The 15052-nt window shown below is 36.4% G+C and overlaps 1 protein-coding gene across 1 annotated transcript in view; it reads right to left on the reverse strand.

The window, feature by feature from the left end:
* NUBPL (NUBP iron-sulfur cluster assembly factor, mitochondrial) overlaps nucleotides 1-15052 on the reverse strand; it is a 243628-nt gene that overhangs the window by 137957 nt on the left and 90619 nt on the right. The window contains exons 5-6 of the mRNA XM_068546417.1: nucleotides 10100-10139; nucleotides 9925-10015 (exon numbers count right to left, since the gene is read on the reverse strand). Coding sequence (XP_068402518.1) covers nucleotides 9925-10015; nucleotides 10100-10139 — 131 coding nt within the window. The remainder of the gene's footprint in view (nucleotides 1-9924; nucleotides 10016-10099; nucleotides 10140-15052) is intronic.

The following is a 15052-nucleotide window of genomic DNA, read 5'->3' on the forward strand; positions in this document are numbered from 1 at the left end:
AATTTTCTTTTTTTGTAGTATCTTTGTCTGGTTCTGGTATCAGGGTGATGTTGGCCTCATAGAATGAGTTTGGGAGTGTTCTTTCCTCTGCAATTTTTTGGAAGAGTTTGAGAGGAATGGGTGTTAGCTCTTCTCTAAATGTTTGATAGAAATCATCTGTGAAGCCATCTGGTCCTGGACTTTTGTTTGTTGGAAGATTTTTAATCACAGTTTCCATTTCATTACTTGTAATTGGTCTGTTCATATTTTCTATTTCTTCCTGGGACAGTCTTGGAAGGTTATACCTTTCTAAGAATTTGTCCATTTCTTACAGGTTGTCCATTTTATTGGCATAGAGTTGCTTGTAGTAGTCTCTTAGGATGCTTTGTATTTCTGCGGTGTCCATTGTAACTTCTTTTTCATTTCTAATTTTATGGATTTGAGTCCTCTCCCTCTTTTACTTGAGTCTGCCTAATGGTTTATCAATTTTCTTTATCTTCTAAAAGAACCAGCTTTTAGTTTTATTGATCTTTGCTATTATTTTCTTTGTTTCTATTTCATTTATTTCTGCTCTTATCTTTATGATTTCTTTCCTTCTGCTAACTTTGGGTTTTGTTTGTTCTTTTTCTCTAGTTCCTTTAGGTGTAAGGTTAGATTGTTTGAGATTTTTCTTCTTTCTTGAGGTAGGCTTGTATAGCTATAAATTTCCCTCTTAGAACTGCTTTTGCCAAATCCCATAGGTTTTGGATTGTCGTGTTTTCATTGTCATTTGTCTCTAGGTATTTTTTGATTTCCTTTTTGATTTCTTCAGTGATCACTTGGTTATTTAGTAAAGTATTGTTTAGCCTCCCTGTGTTTGTGTTTTCTACGTTTTTTTCCCTGTAATTGAATTCTAATCTCAGAGCGCTATGGTCAGAAAAGATGCTTGACATGATTTCAGTTTTCTTAAATTTACCAAGGCTTGATTTGTGACCCAAGATGTGATCAATTCTGGAGAAGGTTCCGTACGCACTTGAGAAGAAAGTGTAATCTGCTGTTTTTGGATGGAATGTCCTATAAATATCAATTAAATCTATCTGGTCTATTGTATCATTTAATGCTTCTGTTTCCTTATTAATTTTCTGTTTGGATGATCTGTCCATTGGTATAAGTGAGGTGTTAAAGTCCCCCAGTATTATTGTGTTACTGTCGATTTCCTCTTTTATAGCTGTTAGCAGTTGCCTTATGTATTGAGGTGCTCCTATGTTGGGTGCATATATATTTATAATTGTTTATCCTCTTCTTGGATTGATCCCTTGATCATTATGTAGTGTCCTTCCTTGTCTGTTGTAACATACTTTATTTTAAAGTCTATTTTATCTGATATGAGTATTGCTACTCCAGCTTTCTTTTGATTTCCATTTGCATTGAATATCTTTTTCCATCCCCTCACTTTCAGTCTGTATGTGTCCGTAGGTCTGAAGTGGGTCTCTTGTAGATACCATATATATGGGTCTTGTTTTGTATCCATTCAGCAAACCTGTGTCTTTTGGTTGGAGCATTTAATCCATTCATGTTTAAGGTAATTATCGATATGTATGTTCCTATGACCATTTTCTTAATTGTTTGGGGTTTGTTTTTGTAGGTCCTTTTCTTCTCTTGTGTTTCCCACTTAGAGAATTTCCTTTAGCATTTGTTGTAGAGCTGGCTTGTTGGTGCTGAATTCTCTTAGCTTTTGCTTGTCTGTAAAGCTTTCGATTTCTCCATTGAATCTGAATGAGATAATCTTGGTTGTAGGTGGTAGGTTGGTTGTAGAATAATCTTGGTTGTAGGTTCTTCCCTTTCATCACTTTAAGTGTATCATGCCACTCCCTTCTGTCTTGTAGAGTTTCTGCTGAGAAATCAGCTGTTAATCTTATGGGGGTTCCCTGTGTGTTATTTGTCGTTTTTTCCCTTGCTGCTTTCAATAATTTTTCTTTGTCTTTAATTTTTGCCAGTTTGATTACTGTGTGTCTTGGCGTGTTTCTCCTTGGGTTTATCCTGTATGGGACTCTCTGTGCTTCCTGGATTTGGGTGGCTATTTCCTTTCCCATGTTAGGGAACTTTTCGACTGTAATCTCTTCAAATATTTTCTCAGGTCTTTTCTCTCTCTCTTCTCCTTTTGGGACCCCTATATTGCAAATGTTATTGCCTTTAATGTTGTCCCAGAGGTCTATTAGGCTGTCTTCATTTTTCATTCTTTTTTCTTTATTCTGTTCCGCAGCGGTGAATTCCACCATTCTGTCTTCCAGGTCACTTATCCGTTCTTTTGCCTCAGTTATTCTGCTATTGATTCCTTCTAGTGTACTTCTCAATTCAGTTACTGTATTCTTCATCTCTGTTTGTTTGTTCTTTAATTCTTCTAGATCTTTGTTAAACATTTCTTGCATCTTCTCAATCTTTGCCTCCATTTTTTTCCGAGGTCCTGGATCATCTTCACTATCATTATTCTGCATTCATTTTTCTGGAAAGTTGCCTATCTCCACTTCATTTAGTTGTTTTTCTGGGATTTTATCTTGTTCCTTCATCTGGTACATAGCTCTCTCCCTTTTCATCTTGTCTTTCTGTGAATGTGGTTTTTGTTCCACAGGCTGCAGGACTGTAGTTCTTCTTGCTTCTGCTGTCTGCTCCTGTGGATGAGGCTATCTAAGAGGCTTGTGCAAGTTTCTTGATGGGGGGGACTGGTGGTGGGTAGATCTGGCTGTTGCTCAGGTGGGCAGAGGTCAGTAAAACTTTAATCCGCTTGTCTGCTGATGGGCGGGGCTCGGTCCCCTCCCTGTTGGTTGTTTGGCCTGCGGCGACCTAAACCCGGAGCCTACCCGGGCTCTTTGGTGGGGCTAATGGCAGACTCTGGGAGGGCTCACGCCAAGTAGCACTTCCCAGAACTTCTGCTGCCAGTGTCCTTGTCCTCACGGTGAGACAGAGCTACCTCCTGCCTCTGCAGGAGACCCTCCAACACTAGCAGGTAGGTCTGGTTCAGTCTCTATGGGGTCACTGCTCCTTCCCCTGGGTCCCGATGCCCACACTACTTTGTGTGTGCCCTCCAAGAGTGGAATCTCTGTTTCCCCCAGTCCTGTCAAAGTCCGGCAATCAAATCCCACCAGCCTTCGAAGTCTGATTCTCTAGGAATTCCTCCTCCTGTTGCCAGACCCCCAGGTTCGGAAGCCTGACGTGGGGCTCAGAACCTTCACTCCAGTGGGTGGACTTCTGTGGTATAAGTGTTTTCCAGTTTGTGAGTCACCCACCAGCAGTTATGGGATTTGATTTTATTGTGATTGCACCCCTCCTACCATCTCATTGTGGCTTCACCTTTGTCTTTGGATGTGGGGTATCTTTTTTGATGAGTTCTAGTGTTTTCCTGTTGATGATTGTTCAGCAGTTAGTTGTGATTCCGGTGTTCTCACAAGAGGGAGTGAGAGCACATCCTTCTACTCCGCCAACTTGAACCAATCGCTATCATCTTTCTTAATGAAGAAATATTTAATGTTAATGTCACTAGATGTGACATTTCCCTTTTATTGTATAGCTTGGTAAAGAGAATAAATATCATCAAATAAGAAAAAAAAATCTGGATGAAGACTAGCATGTCTGCTTTCACCTTTTCTGTTCAACACTGTACTGGTATTACTAGCCAGTTCAATAAGAAGACAAGAAAACGAAATGAAAAGAATAGCTTGGAAAGAAAGAAATGAAGCTGTTTTACTTGCAGACAATATAATCATGTGCATACAAGGTATCAAGAAAGCTACTAAATAACTACTTAAAAACAGAAATTTGGAAAAATTATGAATACAAGTTTAATATACAAAAATCAATAGTATATGTACTATGTGCTAACTGTAAACAATTTGAAATTAAACACACACAAAAAATTCCATTTACAATATCATCAAAGAACACTAAAACACTTAAGGTACATCTAACAAATGAATTACAAGACGTATACACTGAAAATTACATAATATTACTTCAAATTAAAGAAAATCTAAATAAATGTAGAGACATACCATGCTCAGGGTTAGAAGACTCAATGTTGTCAGGATCTCGATTCACCCAAAACTGATCTATACTGGTGGTTCGATACTATCCTAATGAAAATACCAACATGCTTTTCTACACAAATTGGTAAGTTAAATATAAAATTTATACAGAAATGTAAAAGAACCTAGAATAGTCAAAACAATCTTAAGAAAGAACAAAGTTGGAGGACTCTCACTTTCTGATATTAAGCCTTCTATACAGCTTCAATCATCAAGACAGTATGGTTCTACTCTAAGGATTAAACTATTCATGCAACACAACACAGTGTCCAGAGATAGGCCCATACACATATGCTTAATTGATTTTTGTCTAATGTATCAAGTCAATTCAATGGGGAAAGGGAAGTCTTTTAAACAAAGTGCTAGAACAATTAGATAAACTATTATAATGTGTGTTTTCCAACACCACCAAGCAATTAAGTCAATTTTGACACTATCTACTGGAGATAGCATCAGATCCCATAGGTTAAGGGCTTAGTCCCACAAGACTGCACCCAATTCAGATGCCAATCACAAGTCCAGGCTATAACATGTGCTTCTGGGCTGACTGGCTATAAATGTGAGGTTTGCATGGCCCCCTCCTCAGGTTCAATTAAAAGCATACCTCATTGTATCACACTTCACAGATATTGCATCTTTTACAAATTGAAGGTTTGTGGCAACCCTCCATCAAGCAAGTCTATCAGGACCATTTTTCCAAGTGAGCATTTACTCACTCTGTGTCTCTGTGTCACATTTCGGTAATCCTTGCAATATTTCAAACTTTTTCATTATTATCATATTTGTTATTGTGATCTGTGATCACTGATCTTTCATGTTACTATTGCAAAAAGATTATGACTTGCTGAAGGCTCAGATGATGGTTACCACTTCTTAGCAATAAAGTATATTTTAATTAAGGTATGTACTTTTTTTTTTTAGACATAATGCTGTTGCACACTTAATAGACTACAGTATAATGGAAACATAACTCTCATGTGCACTGGGAAACAAAAAAGTTTATGCAACTGCTTTATTGTGATATTCCCTTCACTGCGGTGGTCTGGAACCAAACCCACAATATCTGAGGTTGCCTGTATTTTACTAGAGCAGTTCACAGAACTCAGAGAAATGTTTACTTACATTTACCAGTTTATTATAAAGGGTATTATAAAGGATACAGATGAACGGCCAGATGAAGAGGTAAATACAAGGTTCAGAAGGGCCCTGAGCACAGGAGCTTCTGTCCCCATGGAACTAGAGTCCACAACCCACCCAGAATGTGAATGTGTTTTACAACCCAGAAGCTCATCGAATCTTGTTGTTCAAGAATTTTCATAGAGTTTAATCTGCAGCCCACCCTACTTCCCCTTCCCAGAGGTCAGTAGGAGAGGCTGAAAGTTCTAACCCTCTAAATACTTGGCCTTGCTGGTGACCAGTCCCATCCTGAGGCTATCTAGGGGTCCTACCCCAAGTCACCTCACTAGCATGAACTAGCAGGTGTGCTCAAAAAGACGCTCCTTATGAATGACAAAGGACAATCCTATCACTCAGGAAATTCCAAGGGTTTTAGGAGCTTTGTGTCAGGACCCAAGGACAAAGAATAAATATATTTCCTATTATGACACAACTATGAAAAAATATAAACCTTGGTCATTATCTCACTTCATACAAAAAAATGAATTCCAGATATACAAGCCAGACCTATAAATCTTAAAGGTAAAAATAAACACTAGAATATCTTTACAACCTTGGGGTAGACAGGCAAAGATTTCCTAGAGAGGGCAGAAAAAGCACTAAGCATTAAGAAAAAAAAAAATTGGGGGAGGGATAAATTGGATTTCACGAAAATTTAAAACTTCAGCTCATCACAAGGCAAGCCACAGACTGGGAGAAATATTCCCAATACGTGTATCTGACAATGGACTCATAGCCAGAATATATTAAAACTCTTGCAACTCAATTACAAGAAGAAAAATGAGCCAAAAAAAAAAAAAAAAGAGAGAAAGACTTGAACATACACTTCATGAAAGAAGATACAGCAATATCTAACATGCACATGAAAAGGGGCTTAACATCACTGACCATCAGGGAAGCACAAATTAAAACCATCAGAAGATATCATTTTATACCCGCCAGTGAAGAGAATGACCACACCAAACGTTGACAAAGATGTGAAACAACTGGAACTCTTATGAACACTTGTACAAGTATTTATAGCAGCATTATTCATAATGGCCAAAAACTGGAGACTACCTAAATGTCTATCAACAGAAGAATAGCTAAAACAATATTGGGTTATATTCATGCAAAGGAATACTACTCAGCAATAAAAAGGACTCAGCTACTGATACATGCAACAAGGATGACTTCAAAAGCATTAGACTAAGAAAAAGAAACCAGATACAAAAGGCTATATACTATAAGGTTCCCTTTATATTAAGTATAAGAACATGTAAAACTCATTTATGGTGATAGAAATCACAACAATCATGGCCTATGGGTGTGGGACTGACTACAAGAGAGCCCAAGGAAACTTTCTAGGGGGATGGAAATGTCCTCTATCTTTATTGGGGTATGGTTACACAGTCATATATGTTTATCAAAAATCACTGAACTCCACATATAAGATCTGTGAATTCTATTATATGTATAAGTTTAACTCAATAAATTAAAAGAAAGAGGGAAAAAACTTTAAAAAAGATTCCAGTTCAAGATGGCAGACCTACCACAAGTATTTATCATCTCCCCACAAAATAGTAACTGGGAAGGGACAGGAGAAGAGCTTCTGGAACATTGGTATTCTATTTATCTTGTCCTGAATGATGAGTATAAAGGTGTTTTCACTTTGGGATAATCCATCTATCTGGACACTTATGATCTGTACCTTCTTCTATATATGTGTTATATTCAATTTTTTTAATCAGCCAATGAACCAGGTACCCTCCACAATCCACTGCTATATAGAGCATCTATCCAGCTACTATATTTTCACAAGGGATGTTAAATTTACCAAATGCTGGTCTGCTTTCTAAAGCAAAACAAAAACAAAACACTCTTTAATTAATAGCTCAGATGATTAGCACTGGTCACGGTATGATCCGAAAATATCAGCTCTCAGCTCCTATTAAAATGTGAAGATGACAGAAGCAACTTTACAAAAGACTCTATGGCAAACATGCAGTCCAATATCCTAATATCCTAGAGGATACTCTAGGTATCCTCTAAGTATCCCAATAAAATAAGTAATGGATTCATTTTCTCGCCCCTGATATTCATTCTGATATTTTGTAGTGTTTGCTAAAAATGTATCTTCAGCACTTGTCAGAATAAACTGTGACTTTTATATGATTTATGTGCCAGCGAGTCAAATCGCCACATCTCCAGTAGGTCCTCTGCCAAACTACCAAATTCCCTAAATATTTTTTAAGCTGAGCATTTGATAAATGTTGAGAAGAATAATGAATTAAATCAGATGATTGAAGTGTTGAGAGCATGGCTAAACTCAGAAATCAAAAATGTATGATGCCAGCAATTAACACAAGTATTCTACATTCTCCAACAGTATTCAGCAGTAGATACAAAAGGCTGGGTTATGGTGGGACATTTGAGAATACAGAATTGGCATCCTGCCTCCTCTTCCCTTCCCCAACACCCCACAAAATAAAAAAATAATATACTTCTGGTTCCTTCAGACTTTTGATCTTCTCACCTCTGGTCTCAAAAAGTTTTCTTTGTTTATAAAAGCAGGTACTAAATCTAAGTGTGAGCTTCAGGTGCAGTCTTTCTGCAGCCTAATTATTCGAACTGTCAGGTTTAATCTCATTCTGTGGGAAACTCCCTTTGCCCCTCTCCTGAGGGCAGGTACACACTTGCTCTCTCTCTTCCAGGCTCAGGGGCTCATTTGCAGATGCTTTTGTCACCTGTTGGAATCTGAGATTTAAAAGCATCCCTGAGATTTAAAAAGGACAGAAAAGAGAAAACTTGCTCACCCCTTGCTGGGCACGGGCTATGGGGATTCTATATCTCTGAACTAGGAACACCAACCCTTGGCCTGGACTTCTGTGTCTCTTCTCACTGACTTGGATCTATAAGTGTCTGATCACTGTGGAAAGCGGAAGTACTTCCATCTTCTTGTGGCCATCCATAAAGACTTAGGAGGAATTCTGAATCATTTCCTGTTGAGAATTCTAACACTAACATAGGAGGGGGGAAATTAATATTGTCAATGAGAAAATGTTGCCTGCCACATCAGTATAAACAAGGATGTTGCAGCCATCAAGCCATCACATTACTGCCTCCATGACAGTTAGCCCTGAGGGAGCTCAGGATAGAAACAGGATGCCCCCCCATCTAGCAGTCAGCTGCTGCAGCCACCCCTGATGGTGCACCCTGAGGAAACTCAGGATGAGAAAGCACAGGATACTGGCCCCAGATAACTGAGGGCCCCAGATATCAAAGGAATGATTTCAATGAGCCAAAACTCTTGCATCCTCCTGTACATAGACAAGCGCTAAATTCCTTAACTTGAGATATGTGATTTTGTTAAATTAACAGTAATCTTTTGATGTTATGACTACCTGTCTTTGCTGCAAAAACTCTTATATATCCTGGCTCCTCCTTTACCTCTTCGAAGCAGTTCCTTAGAGTTATCTGAGAGACTGCATGCTGGGATGAAGTCCTCAGTTTTGTCCACCAAATAAAACATAATTCTCAACTTACAGGTTGCACATTTTTTTCAGTTGACAATATTAAAATCAAAATTCTCCTTCTGGTGTTTCCAAATTTCCATTGACTCTAACTTTAATTATAAACTGAATAAAGATTGTTTTAGAATTTCCTTAAAGAAAAAAAAAAAAATCCTGGCTTAATCCACACAAATAAAGGTCAAGATCACAAAGGAACTGGAATGGATGGGGTCAGGAGTATAACTGAAATAACCAACTATGGGATCTGAGTGTGAAAGAAGAAGAAATGCAGCCAAGAGACTTAAATGTGCTGAGAATATAGGAGGATTCTGGGACCAAAGATCAAAGAGCACATTTATCAGAACTCAAGCAGCAGAAAAAAGACAAGATGTTACAATGAAAAAAGAAGAGTTTCAGAGTTCAAGACATATTATATCTACTTACTTTCACAACTGGAAATGAATATAGGAATATCTATGATTAGAACTGCCAGCCTATGGCATGGTGCCTGACCCAAAGTAAAACATGAATAAATAAGGGGTAATTGTTGTAAGTCAGTGGAGAAAATCCAAAGTACTTATAATATTTACCTAGAACATAATTAACTATAAATTCACAGTTACTAAGAAAAAAATAAAATTTATTCCTATAAATAACATAGAGCCCATCTGATATTTTTAGATTATCCAATCAACTGTTCTTTTCCTTAAGGACAAATTCAAGTTGATTGGACAGATACAATATAAATAAATATGTAGCCATATGTACTCAGAGTAAAATAAAATTTCATTTTGTTCTGAAGCAATTTTAATCATAAGCACTGTGCTTTGTAGAATTTTTTCTACATCTGAGGAATTTCTACACTGCCCTTATAACTCAATATTGGCCACAATGAAATTAACCATAAATCTAAAGAAGGAAGATTACTTATAAAACAGATTTCCTTGCCTTGCTGTAGACTCAACAGAGTCTGAACAGAGAAACAGAATAATATAAAATAAGACATTAGATTTTAGTACTGCTAAGCAATGGGAAAGATTCAATCATGTCACAGTGAAAGTTGGTCTTGGTGCCACACACCTCATTATAAATTCAGTATATCGACTGGGTTCTTTTGCAAAACACCTCAAACCTGACTGCAAATTTTAACGACTCTCCAATCAGAAAACATTAACCACAGTGTGCCGATAATAAAATGATGCTTAATGCAATTTTCTTACCTGCCTCAACAGTTTCTCAATGGCTGACATTACCATAAGGCCTCTCCAAACAATGGGTGCAGTCTCTTCAACCAGGAAGCCCATGGACATACTGCAATGGGAAACCAAAAACACAACTAATTTATATAAGTTAATATTATTCTGAAAAGTAACAAAGTAAAAAAGATATGCTCACCAAGCAATACCATAATTCAAAAGAGGCCGCATTAAGTTACCTGAAATAAGAAAAAAACATCTTTTAGAAGAGTAAGTCATTATACATAAACATATTGACTGTTTCCTTATCAGAGACTGTCAAATTAAAAATATAAATAAGCTACTCATATTGCTAGTCTTTCACTTCCAACTAATTCATCTCAATTTGCAACAGTTTAAACATTAAACCAAGCATACAACTAATACCCCCAATGGATGCAACATCTAAAAATAGATGGGATATAGCTTTATTAAGAAACACTTCATCTACAATTTTCAAATGTTCTAAAATATAACCTCAATAAGTAATTTTGTTAACCAGGTTTATTCATATATATCGATAAATAAATTATATACATATGCTTATCTAGTATGTGTATACATGTATATTTGCAAACATACACACACAGTTATTTCTTTTCTTTACTTGAAACTTTTGAAAAATATAAGAATACAAAAAACGTAACAAACTCTATTTCGTATCTCAACATAATAAAAGCCAAATGTGAAAAACCCATAGCAAGCATCATACTCAATAGTAAAAGACTGAACGTTTTTCCTCTAGGATCAGAAATAAGATAAGGATGCCCACTTTTGCCACTTTTATTCAACATAATACTGAAAGTTATATCCAGAGCAATGAGGCAAGAAAAAGAAATAAACAGCATCCAAATTGGAAAGGAAGAAGTAAAGTTTTCTCTTTTCACAGATGTTATGATCTTATATATATAACCCTGAAGATTCCACAAAAAACTATTGGAGCTAATAAATAAATCTGGTAAAGTAGAGGATACAAAGTCAAAATACAAAAATCAGTTCATTTCTATACACTAACAATGTACAATCTGAAAAGGAAATTATGAAAATCCCATTTATAACAGCATCAAAAAGAATAAATACTTTGGAATTAACTTAATCAAGGAGGTAAAAGACTTGCAAAATGAAAACTACAAAACATTGTTGAAAGAAATTAAAGAAGACATAAACAAACAAAAACATATGCCATGTTCATTAACTGGAAGACTTAATATTAAGATGTCAATACTATCCAAAGCCACCTACAGATTCAATGCAATCCCTATCAAAATGCTGATAATATTTCTTGCAGAAATAAAAAATCCATCCTAAAATTCATATGGAATCTCAAAGGATTCCCAAATATGCAAATCAATCTTGAAAGAGAAGAACACAGCTTGAGGACTCATACTTCCTTATTTCAAAACTTACTACAGGGCTTCCCCGGTGGCGCAGTGGTTGAGAATCCGCCTGCCAATGCAGGGGACACGGGTTCGATCCCTGGTCCGGGAAGATCCCACATGCCGCGGAGCAACTAAGCTCGTGTGCCACAACTACTGAGCCTGTGCTCTAGAGCCCGTGAGCCACAACTACTGAGCCCTCGTGCCGCAACTACTGAAGCCTGCGCGCCTAGAGCCCGTGCTCCACAATGAGAGAAGCCACTGCAGTGAGAAGCCCGCGCACCGCAACAAAGAGTAGCCCCCGCTCGCCTCAACTAGAGAAAGTCCGCGCGCAGCAACGAAGACCCAACACAGCCAAAAATAAATAAATTAATTAAATTAAATTAAAAAAAAACTTACTACAAAGCTACAGCAATCAAAACAGTGTGGTACTGGCATAAAGGCAGACATATAGACCAATGAAACAGAATAGAGAGCCCAGAAATAAACCCTCACATACACAGTCGAACGATTTTTTCACAGAGAGGCCAAGATCATTCACTGGGGAAAAAGCTGGGAAAACTGTATATCCACGTGCAAAAGAATGAAGTTGGACCCCTACCTAACACCACAGACAAAAAATTAACTCAAAATGGATCAAAGGCCTAAATGTAAGAGCTAAAACTATAAAGCTCTTAGAAGAAAACATAGGGCAAGAGCTTCATGTCACTGGATTTGGCAAGGATTTTGTGGATACAACACCAAAGACATAGGCAACAAAAGCAACAATAGACAAATTGGAGTTCATGAAAGTTTTTAAATGTTGTGCATCAGGAGATAATATCAACAGAGTGAAAAGGCAACCCAAAGAATGGGAGAAAATATTTGTAAATCATATATCTTATAGAGATTAATACCCAGAATAGAATATAGAGAGAACTCTTAAAACTCAACAACAACAACAAAATTCAAAAATGGGCAAAGGAAGTGAATAGACATTTCTCCAAGGAAGATATACAAATGGCCAATAAGCACATGAAAAAATGTTCAACATTAATGATCATTAGGGAAATGTGAATCCAAATTACAATGAGAGGCCACCTCACACTATTAGGATGAATGCCATAAAAAAAAAAAAGAACACAGGAAATAACAACAGTTGGCAAGAATAGAGACAAATGGCAACCCTTGTGCACTGTTCATGGGAATGTAAAATGGAAATGCTATGGAAAATAATATGAGTTCCTCAAAAAACTAAAAATAGAATTACCATACTATCCAGCAATTCCACTTCTTGGTGGAATTGAAAGCAGGGTTGAAAAAAGGATTGAAGGGTATCAGTGTCTTGAAGAGATATTTGTACACTCATGTTCACAGAAGCATTATTCACAATAGCTAAAATGTGGAAACAACCCAAGGGTCCTTTATTGAATGAATGGATAAGCTAAACATGGTATAGATATGCAATGGAATATTATTCAGTCTTAAAAAGGAAGAAAATTCTGACATATGCTACAACATGGATGAACCACGAGAACACTATGCTAAGTAAAATAAGTCAGACACAAAAAGAGAAATACTGTATGATCCCCTTATATGAGATACTGAAAGTAGTCAAAATGATAGAGATACAAAGTAGATGGTGGTTGCCAGAGGCAGGGGAAAGTGGCAATGGAGAGCTATTGTTTAATGGATAGGGTGTTTCGGTTTTACAAGATGAAAAGAAGTATGGAGGTAGATAGTGGTGATGGCTGCACAACATTATGAATGTATTTAATACCACTGAACTGTACACTTAAAAATGGTTAAGAAGGTAAATTTTATGTTATGTTTTTTACCACAATAAAAAAAGAAAAAAAAAACCTCTACTTTGTATTCTGAGACAATAAATTGTTTTAATCTCAAAAGAGAAAACCAATGTACTGCTTATGCTCAATACAAAACAAAGAAAATACACTTCATGTAGAAAAAGGTTATTAAAAAATACAGTTTCTTTTATCAGACTATCTGTGTAGCCACGTCCCCAGTCATTCTCGCTACCATATCCTAGTTCTTCACCATAACAAAGTACACTAGAAGCCCTCTTACCTTACGTAACTTGGACTAGTATTGGGCTAAAAGTTTAGGGCAAAATCATAAAAATCTAGCAGAACTACATATTCAGATTTTATCATATGTTCTTTAGGTTCTTTCTCCTCTTTAAAGAGACTGAAATTTAAAATTATGATAAAGCATACAGGCATGGTTTATATAAGAAATCCATCACTGAACTCTATTCACTGGATTCCCTGCACACAAAAAAAGCTACGGCCCTTCATTAAAAGATTGGTGAATAAGTATGCATTTTTATGTTCCAAGCTAAAATAAAATGTTTAAGAATATATATACTTTTTAATGGTCTCCCTCTTTAACTTCTGACTAAACTAACAAGCTCAATATCCCCCATAGATAATTTGATAGCAATATTCTTTTCCATGTAACTAACTTTGTCAATTCTTTCCAAAGCATCCAAGTTAAATTTACAGAGAAATAACTTTCCTCCATTGTGCTCTGCACAATTTTCTACTTTCCATTTTCTCCAATAACATATGCATACCAAATAAAAAGTCAAGTAGTACTATAAAAATTATTACCAAATGTCAATAATCCCCCAGCACTGTCGCATTTCTTACTCCCCAGAGCCAACAACTATTAGTTGATTTTTTTAACTTCTTATGATGAATTAATCTTAGGCTTACAGAAAGTTGCAAATATAGCCAGAGTCCTCATATACCCTTCACCTAGCTTTCCCTAATGTTAATATTTTATATAACCCTAGTACAATTATCACAACCAGGAAATTAATGTTGATACAATACAATTAGCTAATCTACCAAACCAAGAGTTTGACAATTTTTAGTTATGTCATGACATGTTAAAGTATTTAGCTCTTTTTCACAAACACAGGCACACTTTTCATGCACCCATCTTCCCAATGCAATTATATCACAATTTTTATTAGATAATCATGTAAATGTTATTAATAGCTGAGCAATATAGCACACAATATTATTTTTCCTTTGTCTCCCTGAACTGATCAAGAAGATCTTTGCACAGCAGGTGTGTACGTGTTTCCTTCATTTTCTATGTATTTATTAGCAATTTGTTCCTATTTTCCAGTTGTGCAAATATCAAATACATTAACCAAATGCACTAGGCATTTGAGTTCATCATCTTGAACAACGCTCTGCTGTTCTATCCCTTTATAATGTCTTTTGAATAACAGAAGTTTTTACTTTTTATGTAATCAAATTAATCAGTTTTTTCCTTTATGGTCTATCTTTCTTGGGTCTTGTTTAAGAAAGGCTTTACTAATACAGTCATTGAGATAGTATCTTATATTGTCTTCTAAACCTTCATAGTTTTGCATTTTACATCTAAGTCCTTAAGCCATCTGAAATTAATTTGTGCGTGTAGTGGGAGGATCCACTATTTTATTTCCATGTGGATAATAAATTGTCCTACCATCAATAGTCTGCAATACTAGCCTTGCCATAAATCAGGTTTCCATATATATATAAGTCTGTTTCTGGACTGTCTATTTGGTTCTACTAGTTTATCTGTCTATCCTTGAGCCAATACCAAACAGGGGGCATATACTGCAGTTTTATAATAAGTCCTGTTATCTGGCAGAGCAAGTCCCCTGTGTTTTCTCTCTCTTCAAGAGTGTCTTACCTATGCACAGGCCCTTTGCTCACCTTTATAATTTGTAAATTCAA

The sequence above is a fragment of the Eschrichtius robustus genome, chromosome 1 (assembly GCF_028021215.1).
Source record: "Eschrichtius robustus isolate mEscRob2 chromosome 1, mEscRob2.pri, whole genome shotgun sequence".
NCBI classification, from domain to species: domain Eukaryota; kingdom Metazoa; phylum Chordata; class Mammalia; order Artiodactyla; family Eschrichtiidae; genus Eschrichtius; species Eschrichtius robustus.